This window comes from Indicator indicator, chromosome 1 (assembly GCF_027791375.1).
Source record: "Indicator indicator isolate 239-I01 chromosome 1, UM_Iind_1.1, whole genome shotgun sequence".
Classification (NCBI taxonomy): Eukaryota; Metazoa; Chordata; class Aves; order Piciformes; family Indicatoridae; genus Indicator; species Indicator indicator.
In genome coordinates, this window is record NC_072010.1 from 129,696,640 (window position 1) to 129,714,603 (window position 17,964).

At 45.7% G+C, this 17,964-nt stretch overlaps 1 protein-coding gene across 1 annotated transcript in view; it reads right to left on the minus strand.

Moving 5' to 3' along the window:
* Positions 1-17,964, minus strand: part of CDKL5 (cyclin dependent kinase like 5) — a 65,477-nt gene that overhangs the window by 14,431 nt on the left and 33,082 nt on the right. The window contains exons 9-13 of the mRNA XM_054396767.1: positions 14,974-15,054; positions 12,632-12,792; positions 8,303-9,317; positions 4,613-4,718; positions 1,973-2,096 (exon numbers count right to left, since the gene is read on the minus strand). Of these exons, the coding sequence (XP_054252742.1) occupies positions 1,973-2,096; positions 4,613-4,718; positions 8,303-9,317; positions 12,632-12,792; positions 14,974-15,054 (1,487 nt within the window). The remainder of the gene's footprint in view (positions 1-1,972; positions 2,097-4,612; positions 4,719-8,302; positions 9,318-12,631; positions 12,793-14,973; positions 15,055-17,964) is intronic.

A 17,964-nucleotide genomic window follows, 5' to 3' on the forward strand; every position in this document is an offset into this window, starting at 1 on the left:
CTTCTTAGATCTAAGATCATAGAATGGGTTGGGTTGGAAGGGGACTCCAAAGGTCATCTACTCCAACCACCCTGCAGTCAGCGGGGACAGCCTCCCCTAAATCAGGTTGCCCAGAGTCCTGTCAAGCCTCACCTTGAATATCTCCAGGGAAGGGGCCTCAACTATCTCCCTGGGTAACCTGTTGCAGTGTTCCAGAAGCCTCATGGTAAAGAAGATGTTGGTTGAAGCCTCTGGTTTAAATAACAACGAACAAAAGCACTGCACAAGAGTTCCTCACATTCAAACAACACTAATGCTGCCCCCAGAATATTAGTCTGGGGTATTTCTGCTTTTGACTGCCAATTCCATCCTGGACCTGAAGGATCTTCCCACTAAAAGGTTAGTGGATTATCAGTCTGTTCCTTGCACATATCAGCCTGTTCCTTTGAAAAGTTTTGGTTCCAATAATTTGCCATTGTAAGCCCCCCCACAAATACCCCCAAAACTGAGTTCAAAAATTCCCACCCAGCTCTAATAACAGATGCCATTATTCCAGTCCAAGGTGAAAACAACATTACACGTTTCTTTGCAGTCACCACACACCATAAAAGCCAATATAGAACCAAATGATAGAGAAAGCAACAAAAACAAGATTCCAGTTGGCTTATGTTATATAGTCAAGGTAGAAAGATTCAGATATGAAGGACAACAGAACAGGTCAGAGGGTTCACCAGGAGGGATAAATACTTTCTTCAGCCACAAAAAAGTCACAACATAAGCATCACCTTTTTACATAAATGACCCCGGACTCCTCAGCTAACTTCCACAAAAATGGCTGGAGGTGGAGCTACTGAAGGACAGGAAGCAGATTCTAGTGAATCAGAGCAGGTGACAAAGGGTTCTGGAGTAAACATCTTCTAGCACTAACATGGGAAACAACCAGGACACAAGCAGATGTTGTCCTTCCCCACCCTCCCTCCCCCCACTTTTAAAGTAGATAATTCACAGATTATTCATGTGAAAACACACTGAGTCAACAAAGCACTGGCACAGGCCTTTAGACAGCATGATTTGATCTCCCTCTCAGAAAGCAGTGTCTCAGAGAGTGCTACAAAGCACAGCTGGAACCATGTGAGTGCACATGGTCCACGGCAGTCCTCCAAAGCTTCATTTAGAGAACCATAGAAGGGGTTGGGTTGGAAGGGACCTCTGAAGGTCATCCAGTCCAAGCCCCCTGCAGTCAAGCAGGGACCTCCTCCACTAGATCATTTATTTTTTATTCAGTGTTCTTTATTGTGACTGAGCAATTTTAGAGCTGAGCAGCTCTCAGAGCAACAAAATTCAGGTATTTCCCTTTAAGTACTGCAAAACTATGCATGTGCTCCTATTCTACTAGCATAATTATAGCTAATTGTCCTCTGTTATATAATGGAGCCATATGATGCTTTGAATCCTTTCAAATCAATCCACCAAACCATTAAGATGTTGCTCAGTCCATTTTCCCATTGAACACACTCCTGGCTTTTCTGTGGTGTGTATACAAAAAAGAGCAGCAGTCCCCACGTTAGGGGGAATGTTCTTCATGAATGCCATCCTATTTTACATGTGGAAACATGCCTTTGGAAAGTGAGGGTTTTCCCCCCACTTTGACAATTCATGCTTCTGGAATCAACAGAGCCTATAGCCTTTGCTATCCATACTATACACACACACACAAAAGCACTTTGCATTATGGTTAACTGAAGACTGAAGTGGGGAAAAAAAATCAGGAGAAACTGGATAAAAGCACCTAAGCTTTAATGCTTTCAGCGTGAGGGTGGAATGAAGTATTTCTTGCTGCTCCAAAGGCGACAGAAAGCATCAAATGCTATGGCAGCATCATAAGGGGAAGCAACTTAGAGAAAAAAATGGGGGGTTTCCCTTCCCTTCTGTTAAATTCCCTTTTTTTTCTTTCCTTGCCATTCTCCACACATCTGTGTAAATAACAACTCACCAGGTATCAAAGGTGGTTTGTCTCTTGGAGTGGTTTGCCACCGTGCTGCTGTCTGCTGGTAACACAGAGGCTCTGCTGGAGACGTTGTTTTCTAGGTAGGTACTGTCTGGGCGCGGGGATGGAACTGGATGGAGAAAGAGCAAACATTTCTACTGGGCTCTGCCTAACCCCCCACACTTCAGAGATTCATACAACAGTTTAGGTTGGAAGGCAACTTCAGGATCATCCAGTTCCAATCCCACTGCCATGGGCAGGGACACCTCCCACCAGCCCAGGTGGCTCAAGGCTTCATCCAGCCTGGCCTTGAACACCTCCAGGGAAGGGGCATCCACCACCTCCCTGGGCAACCTGTGCCAGAGTCTCACCACCCTCACTGGGAAGAATTCCTTCCTAATCTTCAGTCTAAATCTACCCTCCTCGGGCTTCAATCCATTCCTTCTCCTCCTATCACTCCCAGCCCTTATCAAAAATCCCTCCTAAGCTTTCTTGTAACCTCCTTCAGGTCCTGGAAGGCTGCTCAAAGGTCTCCCTGGAGCCTTCCTTTCTCCAGGCTGAACACTCTCAGCTCCCTCAGCCTATGCTTGTAGGCAGAGGTGTTCCAACCCCTTGATCAATCTTGTGGCCCTTGTCTGGGCCCACTCCATCAGGTCCATGCCTCATCCCTGGAACCTTCCCAGATCAGGTTGGATGGGGCTCTGAGCAACCTGCTGTAGTTGAAGATGTGGGGGTTGGATTAGACAATCTTTAAGGTCCCTTCCAACCCAAACCACTCTATGATACTATATTTAAAAACTGAACAGGCAGCATTGCTGCAGCATCACTCTATGCAATCTAGCAAAATAAAACCTCTAAGTTATTGTTCAAGCTGCAGTAAAAAAAACTACAGGGAAATAACTTTTGTATTAAGTCAGTACTTAAGAACTGCAGAACTAAGAATTTAGTTTTTACAATAACTCCTTCTTTCAGTATGTTTTGAATATACTATTATCAATGTATTGTGAACTAAAATATGTTTGTTTAATAGGTACAAGGAAGAAGAAATCTCTAGTTTCTAACAAGGACCTGAATAAATCTCAGATAGACATTTTCTTTAGCACAGGAGTTAAGGAGAGCCATTCTTCCTCAGAACTCCTGTTTCACTATGCATAAAAAAGAAGGGAGAATCCCTGGCCAATTTTAGGAGTGTTTTAAGGATTAATAACAGCAATTCAAGACTGGAGGTTCTGAAGAGTTTCTTTGTGGCCTGTGCTACAAACCCTTACCCTCAAAAGCTGTTCAAAACAGTACAGGCTTTACTATTGCTCTCACTTCCAACTATTGCTCTCACTTCCAATATTACAACGACTGGCAGATTTTAACAGCTCTAAACCAGGTCATCAGCCAAGTGAGCAACCTGAAGACACTCACAGGGAGATTTGTGACTCTGCTTAAGGTTATTAGGTGACTTGTAATTGAATTTTAGCTGATGTGGGCTTCTTAATGTTCAGGGCAGCCCTAAAAGCCTCCCAATGCTTGCAGGACTGTAATTAGCTTCTTATCATCCTTGCATTTTTCAAAAGGATTACCCAGGTTTAGCCATGAGGCAGCTGCTAAGCAGCCACCATCTTTTGTGTACCATCCTAGAACAGTATCTATTTATGTGTGTATATATATACACACACAGAGGCATATAAATATACATACACATGCACATACACTACCCTGGTTTATTATTTATTTGGAGCTGGGATTAGACAAATGTGTTTTTATCTGCAGGAAACCCTCATCTTTACTAAGAAATGAGCATAGGTTTCAAGCAATGAAAAATGAGCATTAGAGTTTCACACATCACAGTACCTGAAATAAATCAGGAAGGATGTCAGTGTGTTAGAATTGCAAAGGTGTTTGGATGCAGTGGTAATAAGAATTTAAAAGAGGAACTCAAAATATGAAAATTAACTCCTAGATTCATAGAATGGTTTAGGTTGGAAGGGACCTTAAAGATCACCTAGTTCAACCCCACCAGCCCAGGTTGCTCAAGGCCTCATCCAACCTGGCCTTGAACACCTCCAGGGAAGGGGCATCCACAACCTCTTTGGGCAACTTGTTCCAGTGTCTCACCACCCTCACTAGAAAGAATTTCTTCATTACCAGTCTCAATCTGCCCTCCTCAAGCTTCAATCCATTCCCTCTCATCCTATCACTCCCAGCCCTTGCCAAAAGTCCCTCCCCTGCTTTCTTGTAGCCCCCTTCAGGTACTGGCAGGCTGCTCTAAGTTCTCCCTGGAGCCTTCTTTTCTCCAGGCTGAACAGCCCCAACTCTCAGCCTGTTCCCACAGGGGAGGTTCTCTATCCCTCTCATCATCTTGGTGGCCCTGCTCTCTGGTAATATGAATTTGTTTCGTCCCATTCACCCTGATAAATTACCTTCTGCTTTACAAGGTACTGCACTGGAGAGACTTTTCAATGCAATTAACTAATATCACATTAACACAGATACTGCACACAAGCTAGTCTGTGAATGTGGGGTAACAATTTTTTTTTCCCCAGCAAACATTTTCAGTTGTTCATGTTACTGTTCTTTATTTATTTCTGCCACTTAATTTACAGACAGTGTTAAAATAATTCTTGTTTAATTTTGAAAGCTCCACCATGAAATTACCTCTGTAAAAGCTGCCAACTCTCCTCGGAACAGGGTCATTATACAGAATTCTATTTTCCTTAGTAGATGCTCCATCTTCTGAGTGTGGATCATGATATGCTCCACCCTAAAGGAAAGAACAATCATCTCTTTAAAGACTAGAAGCTAATTTGCAGTTTTGTACCAACATACATAAGCAAGAAACTTTGAGCTTCACCACACACAATTCTCCTTTTGTGCTGTTCACATCAGTATCAAATCATGAATGCTGTAATCAATATCAATGAATTGGTTTTGCTGCCTGCTTGCTGTTTGCAAACTGCCAGAAATGGCATGCATAAACTTTTGCCTTTGAGTTGTCATTTTTGAAGATCCAGAGCATGACAGTGTGGCAGTTTTAGGCTGATGCCTAGGAAATTTTCTACAGATTGAGCAGAAAGGGGTAGCATGTAAATAAATCACCCCTGGATGTAAAAAGGAAAACAATGATAAGGTCTGAATAATCCCATTGGCCTGAAAAATGACATAAAGTTACTTGTATAAACTATTTCTGTCTCTTTCTGGGCTCTTTGCTCTAGCAGATACCAGCTGGGTGCTTTTGCTTGGCTGTTGCTGACCTTGGCTGCACTCTTGTTGTGGCTAAGTACTAACAAGCTACTCTCTGCTCTTCTCTCTCTCTTTTCCCTTGTACAGGGGAGAAGGAGGGAAGGGAGTCAAAAGGGGGAAGCTGTTGGTAACCCCCTGGTTTTGTCCAGGGGGGTTCTTGTGTTGCTTATAAATTGTAAATACATCTAAATATTGTATATATTCATTGCATTTCATATTTCACAGAATCACAGAATGTTAGGGGCTGGAAGGACCTCCAAGGTCCATCCAGTCCAAGCCCCCTGGCCAGAGCAGGAGCACCCAGGGCAGCTCACACAGGAACACATCTAAGTGGCTTTGGAATGGCTCCAGAGAAGAGACTCCACAACCCCCGTCGGCAGCCTGCTCTAGGGTTCTGTCACCCTCACAGGGAAATAATTCTTCCTCCTGTTTCCACGGAACTTCCTATGCCTCAGCTTCTACCACTGCCCCTTGTGCTGTCATTGGGCATCACCCAGCAGAGCCTGGCTCCAGCCTCTGGGCACTCACCCTTTACGTATTGATGAACATGAATGAGGTCACCCTCAGGCTTGTCCTCTCCAAGCTAGAGCCCTCAGCTCCCCCAGGCTCTCCCCATAGGGAAGATGTTCCACTCTCTTCAGCATTTTCGTGGCTTTGTGCTGGACTCTTTCAAGCAGTTTCCTGAGGTCTTTCTGGATCTGAGGGACCCAGAACTGGACACGGTATTTCAGATGTGGTTTCAGCAGGGCAGAGTAGAGATGGAGTACCTCTCTCCACCTACTCACCACAGCTCTTCTAATCCACCCCAGGATGCCCTTAGCCTTCTTGGCCACAAGAGCACATTGCTGGCTCAGGGGCACCCTTCCATCCACTAGGACCCCCAGGAACTTTTCCCCTTCACTGCTCCCCAGATTCTAGATTTCTAGATTTTAGTTTTGCTTGCAAATACAGCTTCATTCGCTTTTCAACTGAGTGGTCTGGCAATTTGATTTTGGGGGTAATTTCAGCCCACCACAGATGGAGACCCTGGGATTTTTTGCTGTGAAAGAAAGGCAGCTGCAATGTCTCTGGAGGAATCTTGTGCCGGAGGCCTTGTTGAATTAATTTCTGATGGAATCTGGTCACTCTGCTACTGGCAGATTCACAAAAGCCAACAGGAAGTGGGTACAATTTAGGATAATTGCAACATCAAAGCACCATCTCTTACCAGCAGCTAGGCAGCAGTACCTAGAGGTACCAACAGGCACAAAAAAATAATTGTGTGCAAAATAAGAGGTGGTCCCTGAACTAAGAAATCTAATTAAGTGAGACTACCATTCCCTCTAATTTACTCTATATTCCTGAAGTGCTTCCTGGAAGAACTTCAAGCAAAAGCTTCAGTGAGCCCCTGGAAACACCCATTTACATGCAATTTGTCAGCAAATATGACTTATCCCCACCCTTACATGAACCAGATGCTGTCATTTCTTCCACAGCATGGCCCAAACAGATACGATTCAGTGCTCTCTACAAGACCTCACAAAGAAACTGATGGAGGAGTTTAAATCTACAACGTCCAAGAAGCACAAAAGGTCAAAACCAACCAGGATTAAAAAATCTGGATTTCAATTCACTGGATGAGCGATTTTCAAACTCTGTTTTGCCTTTTACACCCTGGGGGTGTTCAAGGCCAGGTTGGATGAGGCCTTGAGCAGCTGAGTCTAGTTGAGAGGTGTCCCTGCCCATGGCAGGGAGGTTGGAGTAGATGAAAGTTCTTCACCACAGGGGTGGTGAGACACTGGAACAGGCTGCCCAGGGAGGTGGTGGAAGCCTCATCCCTGGAGGTTTTTGCAGCCAGGCTGGATGTGGCTGTGAGCAACCTGCTGTGGTGTGAGGTGTCCCCACCCATGGCAGGGGGTTGGAACTGGATGAGCCTTGAGGTCCCTCCCAATCCTGTCAATTCTGTGATTCTGTGATCTCTAAGGTCCCTTCCAACCTAAGCCATTCTATGATTAATGAAGATCTGGCCTCACTGTCACAAATAAAAACCCCTTGAAACTGTTCCAAGATTTAGCAATGCAGCTAAACCAATGCTTTAAACCACAGCTTGATCCTAGAACATCCAAGAGACTGAAGCATTTGATTAAATTACTCCTTGTGTAAGATACCTCTTGTTTGTCACCAGCTAAGTTACAAACAGAAAATGGCAATAAGCAGCTTGTAGTTGATTTTCTTCTCCTTGCCTCCTTCTGTGTGTATTTAACTTAAAATTAAAAAAGAACCCTTAAAATGTTGTACTGAGCCTTGAAAAGCCTTAAAACTAATAATGAATGCAAGTCTTTTTTTTCCTCTCTTTTGTTTTGTTTTTATTTTTCTTTTTTTTCTTTTTTTTTTTTTTTTGGTGGAGTAAGATTTAAAGCCTGGCAAACAATGAATGTTTGTCTTCAAAAAGCGACTTGGTAGTGTGAAAGAGGAAAATCAGGAGGAAATTGGAAACACTGAGGCAGGGAAACTTCACACAATAGAAGCAGAGTGGAACTGACTGGAAATAAAAAATAGGAAACCAATGAAGCATCTTTGAGAACACTTAGGTTCTTCCTGATTTACCAATTTACCACACTAATCAAGAGAATTTTTTGGTTTTGTTTTGCTTCCTCTAGTAAGTGATGGTCTTTTAGCAATAATGTCCGCTGTAAGTGAGTGAAAAGCTCACTTCCTAAATGAACATTAGCATTCATAACAGAAATACACAGAAAAAAAGCTAAATAAGAACACAAAGGAGAAAGTTAACCCAAACAATATGATTAAAAATGACATCAGACAGCCTAACAAAGGCTTAGGAACTACTAATGAAATTTTAGCTTCAGAGAGAAGTTTTCCCCTTCTCACTTTTCAGCACTTTAAGAGAATGCCACTCGAAGTCCAATTTTAAAATTAGCCTCAAGGAAACAGTTAGCCCTTGTGGAAAAAAAAAACACAACAATGCAAACCTCACCACCCCTTTGCTTTGCAACAAGTGAAATAAATAAATAAGTGCAACCAACCAGAAAAGAGAAAGCAGGAGACTGTCCCCCCATGAAAGAGAGCAAGGGAAGCCTTCCACAACAAGCAACACTTTGAACTAACCCTATTTGTATCTTCTGTACAGTCTTCTCGTGACGAGCCAACAGATCTTGTGAGTGACTTATGCTGCACCTGTGGAGATAACAGTTGCAGGCTGTTTGCTCTGGCTGCCATCCCTTGCCCTATGCTTAAGCCACCCTCTGAGCCCTTTGACCTGACTCTGTCCCGGCTCACATACATAGAGTGTCTATGAGGGCGCTGCTGTGAAGAGAAAGGACTGGTATAACCTAGACCATAGGAAAAAGATTCATGCGGAGCAGACAGAGAGTGGGAATGGCTTCCATCCATGTGATCTGGCAGTTTTAACTCCTCCATGGTTTTGGAGTGCCTCGTTGCTGGTCTTCGGCCGTCCAGGGTCCCCTCACCACGGTTGTTCCTCCCGGAGGGGCTGAGCAGAGTTCTGTTGTCACCGTGCCGAGGAGGGGTGGGACTGGTGGGAGAGTTCAAGTCCATGCAGCTGGATGGAAAATACCTTCCGCTGGTGGGTTCCGCAGCTTGGGCCCTGGCCTCGGACAGATTGCCCACGGATTTGGAGTCTGTCAGCACGCCATGGCTCTTGGACTTGGTGCGGTAGGAAGGGCTCTTGGAGGCCTGGGGGATGGTGTCGATGTAGCTGTGGCGGCCGGGCTGCAGCGTGCCGGTCTTGCTCTGCGAGCTTTCCATCAGCGAGTGCCGGTTCTGCTGGGACCTGCTGTTCGACTTCAGGTACTTGGTGCCCGAGCCCTCCGAGCTCTTTGGCTCCACGTTAAAATCGAACTCCGTCTTTGCCTTGGCTTCCTTGGGGCTGAGGAGGTGCGGCAGGTTGTTATTGGCCAGATCCTTGTTGCCGGAGCCAGGCGCGGCGCTGGGCTTCTTGGCGTGCATGGGGCTGGGAGTAGCTCCGGGAAGGTTTCCGTTTAAAAAGCTTTCGTTTGCTGGCAGACCTTCTTCCCTTGGCCCGCCAACCCCTAGGGTCTGCATATCCTTGCTGTTTGATCTGTGGTGGGACTGCAAAGCAGAACTTTTGCTGGCTTGATTTCTATGTCAAAATGCAGAGAGAAGCATTAATATACCAGATGGCAGATTCACCTCTTTAGAGCTTCAGCAAAAAGCAACACTCACTTCAGAAAGGGGCTGCCATGTAAAGACACCAAAAGACTGGGGCTTGGGGCAGTGTGGCTGGAAAGCTGCTGGCAGAAAGGGACCTGGGGGTTCTAATGGATAAGCAGCTGAAGAGGAGCCAGCAGTGTGCCCAGGTGGCCAAGAAAGCCAAAGGCATCCTGGCTGGGATCAGCAATGCTGTGTCCAGCAGGAGCAGGGAGGGGATTGTTCCCAGGCACTCAGCTCTGGGGAGGCCACACCTCGAGTGCTGTGTCCAGTTTTGGGCACTTTAATCCAAGAGAGATGTGGAGGCGCTGGAGCCAGGGCAGAGGAGGGCAAGGAAGCTGGGAAGGGCCTGGAGAATACATCTGATGAAGAGAGTGAAGGAGCTGGGGATGGTTAGTGTGAAACAGAGGAGGCTGAGGGGAGATCTCATGGTTGTCTACAACTACCTGAGGGGACATTGTAGAGAGGCTGCTGCTGGTCTCTTCTCACAGGTAATTAGTGACAGACCAAGAGGGAAGGGCCTTAAGCTGTGACTGGGTAGGTTTAGACTGGACATTAGGAAAACATTTTTCCCAGCAAGAGTGGTGAGGGATTGGAATGTGCTGCCCAGGGTAGTGGTGGAGTCACCAAGCCTGGCTGTGTTTCAAGGTGGTTTGGATGTGGTGCTTGGAGCTATGGTTTAGGGGTGACCCTTGTAGAGTAGGGTTAATGGTTGGACTTGGTGATCCTGAGGGTCTTTTCCAACCTGAATGTTGTTTCTGTGATTCTGTGAAATTAACAAACACTGCCAACTAGACATCAGAACTCCAGCAACAGTAACAGGTTTGCAAGTGTTAGCACACTGTTGTTTCTTTGTGGTGATATCCTGATGGACAAGCTGAGCTTTGGTTAATGGATTTCTCTGACAAAGAAAATGAAGATAAATAATCCAATCATGGGAAGCACAACTGATAAATTTACACATTGATGCATGTGTGAGTGCTAGATGTGCACATCAATAATGGTAGCACTACATTATGTAAGTTAGCCTGATGAGGAAAGGCTGAGAGCCCTGGGGGTGGTGAGTCTGGAGAGGAGAAGACTGAGAGGGGATCTGATCAATGTCTATCAATAGCTGAGGGCTGGGGGTCAGGAAGGAAGGAACAGGCTCTGCTCAGCTGCACCCTGGGATAGGACAAGAGGCAATGGATAGAAACTCCAGCACAGGAGGTTCCACCTCAACATGAGGAGGAACTTCTTCAGTGTGAGGGTCCCAGAGCCCTGGAACAGGCTGCCCAGAGAGGTTGTGAAGTCTCCTTCTCTGCAGACTTTCCAGCCCTGTCTGGATGTGTTCCTGTGTGACCTGTGCTGGATTCTGTGGTCCTGCTCTGGCAGGGGGGTTTGGACTCTGAAATCTCCAGAGGTCCCTTCCAAGTCCTAACATCCTGTGAGCCTGTGATGCATTAGGGGGAAAAAATCTTAAATACACCTGGCATGGCAAAATAAAGGTAGCACAGTAAAGTCTGCCAGCAGTGTCAAACAAAGCTGACACAATCAATGCTCCACAACATCTAATGGGTGCCTGATTTGGAAGGGGTAGGCAGGGGAGGGGAGTTTATTGTGCTGCTAAAGACATCAAAATGGAGTGAGCCTGAGCTCAGTGCAGAAAAGCAAGCTCTGTAACACCAAGCCCAAACCCAGGACTAGGAGAGGAACCTCAGCTTTTGTGAAGCTCTGAGCTATCCCAGTTCTCAACACACTTAGCCCTAAGGCTGCACCCAAAATGCTCTGCAGCAAGACTGACTTGGTGCACAGCTGCTTGGTGAGGTCCTCAACCCCTGGTCTCCAGATGTTCTGGTTTGGGGATATCCAGGAGTGAGATAAGAGTTGGTTCTGCAAACAACTCAGCCTGAATTTATTTATCTCAGGTTTTCTGGCTTAAAACCAGTTCTGCTTCTGGATTTAGGCTGGCATTGCAAACTAGCCATGACTGAGCAGTGCTGCAGATTTACTTGGTAGCCCTGATGTACCTAGGCCAGCCATGAGCAGCTAACTTATTTCTGTACCAATGAGAACATAACTCAGTTATAAGACTGAGGGTTAAAGTGAGAGCAGCTCACTGTAGAGATGAGTTTGTACCTTTGCTATCTTATTGATAATTGCAGCTGAACAGTGGTAGCCATGTTTTACATAGCAACTTTGTACTCCCCACTTTCAGTGATCTTGTTGTGCACTTCATTACAGCTCCCAGAAATTTAGCCATTTTAATGCCAGTTTAAAATACTTTTTAGTTAAAAGGAAGTATGTTTTTTTCAAACTCAGAGATATAAGGAACCTAGCAATTTTACATCAAGCACCTAGGCAAGCCTCTTACACAAGAAGTTTCCAATGGATTTAGGTTTTCCTATCTGATGCCACATCTCTAATGGGAAAACTTCTATCATAGAACTGGGTAGGAAGGTACCTCCAAAGCTCATCCAGTCCAACCCCCTCTGCACTCAGCAGGGACATCCACAACTAGATCAGGTTGCTCAGAGCCCTGTTGAGCTTTACCTTGAACCTTGTACTCAGCTCTGGTGAGGCCACACCTTGAGCATTGTGTCCAGTTTTGAGCACCTCTCAATATAAGAGAGACGCAGAGGTGCTGGAGCCAAGGCAGAGGAGGGCAAGGAAGCTGGGAAGGGCCTGGAGAATACATCTGATGAAGAGTGACTGAAGGAGCTGGGGATGGTTAGTTTGAAAAAGAGGAAGCTGAGGGGAGACCTCATTGCTGCCTACAACTACCTGAGGGGACATTGTAGAGAGGCTGCTGCTGGTCTCTTCTCACAGGTAATTAGTGATAGAACAAGAGGGAAGGGCCTCAAGCTGCCACTGGGTAGGGTTAGACTGGACAGTAGGAAAAACTTTTTCCCAGCAAGAGTGGTGAGGGATTGGAATGTGCTGCCCAGGGTGGTGGTGGAGTCACCAAGCCTGGCTGTGTTTCAAGGTGGTTTGGATGTGGTGCTTGGAGCTATGGTTCAGGGGTGACCCTTGTAGAGAAGGGTTAATGGTTGGACTTGGTGATCCTGGTGGTCTTTTCCAACCTGAATGTTGATTCTGTGATCTCCCGGGACAGGGCCCCAACCACCTCCCTGGGCAACCTGTCTCAATGTTCCACCACCCTCACGGTAAAGAACTTGTTCCTAGTGTGTGTAAGCATGACAGCAACTCTCTGATAAGCAGAGCAAAAGTCAGTGGTGATGCTGCTGGTGACCTGGCCACGTTTACCTGTTGGACAAGGTGTTGCTCTCTGCATGGTAAGGCTTCCTCTTGGCTGACCGTGAAGGTGAACTTCCACAGCGATCCAGGAGTCTTTGGGTTTGAAAGGAAGGATGGTTCAGACACTGTTCTGTCAAATATCTATCTGCTGGATCTAACTTCAGTAAGTTCTTTGGAAAACAAATCCCAAAGTTGAAATGTTAGTAGCTGTTTTGGCATTTGGGAAAAAAAAATATAACCAATTAAAGTAACATTCTTGGCATAGAGTTTTTAATCTCCAGAGTTTATGGGGTTAGATGGAACTGCTGGAAGGACTTCAGGTTGCATTCAAGTGCCTGTGGTACATAATAAACACTTAACAAAACCTCTGTTCTAGGAATTTAGGTTCTAATTAAGATATGGAAGGCTTCAGCCTTATTAGGAATCACAGATATGTGCTATATGTATGTAAAAAGAGACTCAACCCCATATATAGCTATGTAGGTGTGCTTAAAATAGGTTTAAAATACCCAGATACCTAAAATAATTAAAATATTCTTTGTCTATCTACCCATACATGTTTAAAAGAGATGTATGTTAAAACAGATGTATTTCAAATATATATAAAATATATATATAAAAATATACAAAATAAATATATATATGTTTAAAATATATCTATTTTAAAACAGATGTAATTTAAAATATATATCTATGTTTAAAATATATCTATTATAAAATAGATGTAATTTAAAATACATATCTATGTTTAAATACATCTAGTATAAAACAGATGCAATTTAAAATACACAACTATGTTTAAAATACATCAAAACGTATGTTCAAAATAGATCTACATTTATCATAGTACCACAGTACATTAGAGGTTGGAAGGGACCTCCAGAGTGCATCCAGACCAACCCCCCTGCCAGAGCAGGAGCACCCAGGGTAGTCTGCACAGGAACACATCCAGGTGGGTTTGGAATGTGTCCAGAGAAGGAGACTCCACAACCTCTCTGGGCAGCCTGCTCCAGGGCTCCATCACCCTCACCATACAGAAGTGTCTCCTGGTGTTGAGGTGGAACCTCCTGGGTTCCAGCTTGTACCTCTTGTTCCTTGTCCTGTCACTGGACACCACCACAAAGAGCCTGGCACCTGCATCCTGACACCCACCCTCAGATATTGATAGACATTGATCAGATCCCTCTCAGCCTTCTCTTCTCCAGACTAAACAGCCCCAGGGCTCTCAGTCTCTTTTCACAGGGGAGATGCTCAAGTCCCTAATCATCTTCACATCCTCTGCTGGACTCTCTCCAGCAGGTCTCTGTCTCTCTTCAACTGGGGAGGCCAAAACTGGACACAGTTATTCCAGGTGTAGTCTCAGGAGGCAGAGCAGAGGGGCAGCAGAACCTCCCCAGCCCTGCTGGCCACACTTTTCTTGCTGACCCCCAGGATCCCATTGGCTCTCTTGGCCACAAGGGCACATTGCTGTCCTGTGCAGAACTTGCTGCCCACCAGCACTCCAAGGTCTTTCTCTGTGGAGCTGCTTTCCAGCAGGGCATCCCCTGGCCTGTCCTGATGCCTGCTGTTATTCCTCCCCAGATGCAGGACCCTGCACTTGTCCTTAATGAACTTCATGAGGTTCCCCTGCAACCCAGATCTGACCAGATCTGGTTGGATGGCAGCACAGCCTGACAGGTGTCAGCCACCCCCTGCTAGTTTTGTATCCTCAGGAACTTGCTGAGGGTGAATCCCCTCCTCCAGGTTGTTGATAAAGATACGGAACAAAACTGGACCCAGTACTGATCCCTGGGGAGCACCACTGGCCACAGGCCTCCAAGCTGACTCTGTGCCACTGATGACAACCCTCGATCTCTGTTGTTCAGCAAGTATACAAGCCACCTCACTGCAGGCAGAGCCACATCTCCCTGTGAGGCCAGGCTGAGGGAGCTGGGGCTTGGAGCTGGGAGCAGAGGAGCCTGAGGGCTGCCCGCAGAGGAGCCTGAGGGCTGCCCTCAGTGCTGGGGAGAAAGATGTGCAGGGCAGTGTGGGGAGGACAGAGCCAGGCTCTGCTCAGGGCTGGCCAAGGACAGCACAAGGGGCACTGGGTGCCAGCTGGAGCAGAGGAGGTGCCACAGGAACAGAAGGGGCTTGGACTGGATGATCTCTGGAGGTCCTTCCCAGCCCTAACTTCTGTGTGGTTCTGTGTGAAATATCAACCCTTTCCACAAAGAACTGTAACATCAAAATAGATAGCTGAAAAAGAAACTCAGAAATGTGTTTAAGATGAATTGTATCAGGAAACAGGGATGAAAAGTCACTTCCATCTTATTCTACAGATTACAGACAGAAAATAAAATATATTTTTCTACCTTCATAAGGTCAAGCAAGACACCACTTAAAATTCCCAAGTATCTTCTCTCTAAAGTCTGTGGATGGTTGACTGCTGGAAACTGTAAAAATAACAGAGCATAAATATAGTGAGGATGTAAACAAGGGATACACGGATCCAATGTTTCCAAACCCAGAAACCACACAGTGAAGCAAGGCATGGAATTACCAGGAACTGTGCACTGAAAAAGTTCAGTTGTTTATGAAACATTAAAAAAAATATGATCATGAAATAACTGTTGATGTATGATGCTAATTAATAGTGTGTAGCACTAACAGCATTAATAGATGAGGCCAAAACAGAGGCCGGAGCTCCTTTATTTGTCAAACTTCTCAGGAAGTTGCCTTACAAAGGGCAAACAATTGGTGGTGTTAAGGACTGAACTTTGGATGGATGCTGTGGCACTGTGGTATCTGAGGGTGCATCAGAGCCCTATCAGATCACAGCAAATGTAAATGATGACATCTGAAGATGGACAAATCTGATTCTTGGCTTCATTGCTGTTTGTCAGTGCTCCCACAAAGTCATTGCCCTTGGAGGTGTTCAAGAATGGTGTGGCCATGGCACTTTGGGACAGGGTTTAATGGTCATGGTAGTGTTGGGTTGATGGTTGGACTTGGTGGTGTTAGAAAACTTTTACAACTCAAACAATTCTATGATTTTATGATCTTGCTATGGATCTAGTCAAGCAAAGGAGGTATTCTTGGGTAGTAAGGCACTCAAGGACCTCTCTCATATGAGAAATAATCAAGTTCAGATATTGTGGCCTTCCAGAAGGGGGCTACAAGAGAGATGGAGAGGGACTTTTGAGAGTGTCAGGGAGTGACAGGATTGGGGGGATGGAGCAAAACTAGAAATGGGGAGATTCAGATTGGAGGTTAGGAAGAAGTTCTTCATCATGAGGGTGGTGAGACACTGGAAGAGGTTGCCCAGGGAAGCGGTGGAAGCCTCATCCCTGGAGGGTTTTGCAGCCAGGCTGGATGTGGCTGTGAGCAACCTGCTGTGGTGTGAGGTGTCCCTGCCCATGGCAGGGGGGTTGGAACTGGCTGAGCCTTGAGGTCCCTTCCAACCCTGACAATTCTGTGACTGATTCTATAACTTTGATTTCTAAATGTGTTTGTGGCACCATGATTGACAACAGGTGGGAGGTTTCAGATAGATTCAGAAATAAGCAATATATATTTTCAAAGGAGATTAAAAATAACTTTCAAAGAGTTTGAGAATGCAAACACAGTAATAATGAAATATAAAAAGTTGAGGCAGTTCCAAAATGTTTGTTGGTTTGTTTTTTTTTGTGAAAAACATCAAACACGAAAAGGTTAAAGGCTCAGGATTACTCCTGTGGTTATGCTGCAATGAGAACTGCAAACAGCATGAGAAGCAGAGCACAGTGCTGCAGGGTATCTTTTGTCAGCTAGAGTCTGGACAAAAATCCAATGCAGGCAGGATTTGAAAGTAGCCCTGTTTAGAAAGAAAACCAGGGCAGGCAGGGATGATTCGAAAAATGGAAAAATAAAGCCCTTGTCAAAAGTCCCTTCCTGGCTTTCTTGCAGCCCCCTAGCCTCCTTCAGGTATTGGAAGGTGTCCCTGGAGCCTTCTCTTCTCCAGCATGAACAGCCCCAACTCTCTCAGCCTGTCCCCACAGGGGAGGTTCTCCATCCTCTGAACATCTTCATGGCCTCCTCTGGAGCCTCTCCAGCAGCTCCATGTCCCTCTTGTGCTGGGGGCCCCAGAACTGGAGGCAGTGCTGCAGGTGGGGTGTGAGCAGAGCAGAGCAGAGGGCAGAATCCCCTCCCTGTGCTGCTGCTCTCCCTGCTCTGAATGCAGCTCAGCACACAGCTGGCTCTGGGCTGCCAGGGACCATTGCTGGCTCCTGGGGAGTTTGTCACCTACTGACACCCCCAAGGCCTTCTCCTCCAGGCTACTCTCCAGCCATTCCTCACCCAGCCTGGATTTATGCTTGGGATTGCCCTGACCCAGGTGTAGGACCTTGCACTTGCCCTTACTGCACTTCATGAGGTTGGCTTGGGCTTACCTCTGTAGCCTGTCCAAGTCCCTCTGGATGAATCCCTTCCCTCCACAGTGTCAGCCAGACCACACAGCTTGGTGTGACTCACAAACTTGCTGAGGGTGCCTCAATCCCACTGCCCATGTCACTGACAAAGATGTTAAGCAGCACTGCTCCCAGTATCAACCCCTGATGACACCACCTCTCAGCTATGCAGTTAGGTGCACACATTTACATGTTCCCCTTAGCTCAGATGAAATGCTCCCTTCCAAACTCTGCTTTAAAGAGTGAGCTACCCTAAACACTCACTTCCAGAAGTGCATTTTACTTGGAAGGAAAAAGCATTGCCTGTGTACAATGTGTACAAGAGTGTGAGAGCACCAGGACCAGTTGCCCACTGTTTGTGCTGGCATTACTTGTCTTAAAATACATTAGGTGAGCTTGGAAGGAAAATGGAAGAAAATTACTTTGGATGTGTTTGTTCCTAAACAGTCTCTTTTTTCTTTGATTTCATTTGAAGTGGCTCAAAAAGGATTGAGAAGTTTTTTTAATTTTCTGAAGTCCAAGTCTGATCTGAAACAGTAAATTAGCTGAAAGAAAGCTTCCAGGCTTCCTCCGTGAACCAAATGGCAAAATGTTGTTGTCTTCATGTAGAATGATTATCATCAAGAACATTTTGCACCTGGAATGAGCAGGGAAACACGAAAATCTGCCAAAGGTTGTCTTATAGCATGGAAGAAATTTTCCCCATGAATTGGCTAATGAAGATCACATTCCAAACCAGTATTTTTGGTGTGTTTTTCATGTTTAAGCCATTTTTCAGTATTCAAAACCTGCTCTCAATTAGAAGGTATATGGCACTGTTGGCATCATTAGTATCACGGGGGAGACCTTAGTGCAGCCTTCCAGCACCTGAATGAGATCTACAAGAAAGCCAGGAAGGTTTTCTTGACAAGGGCTAGG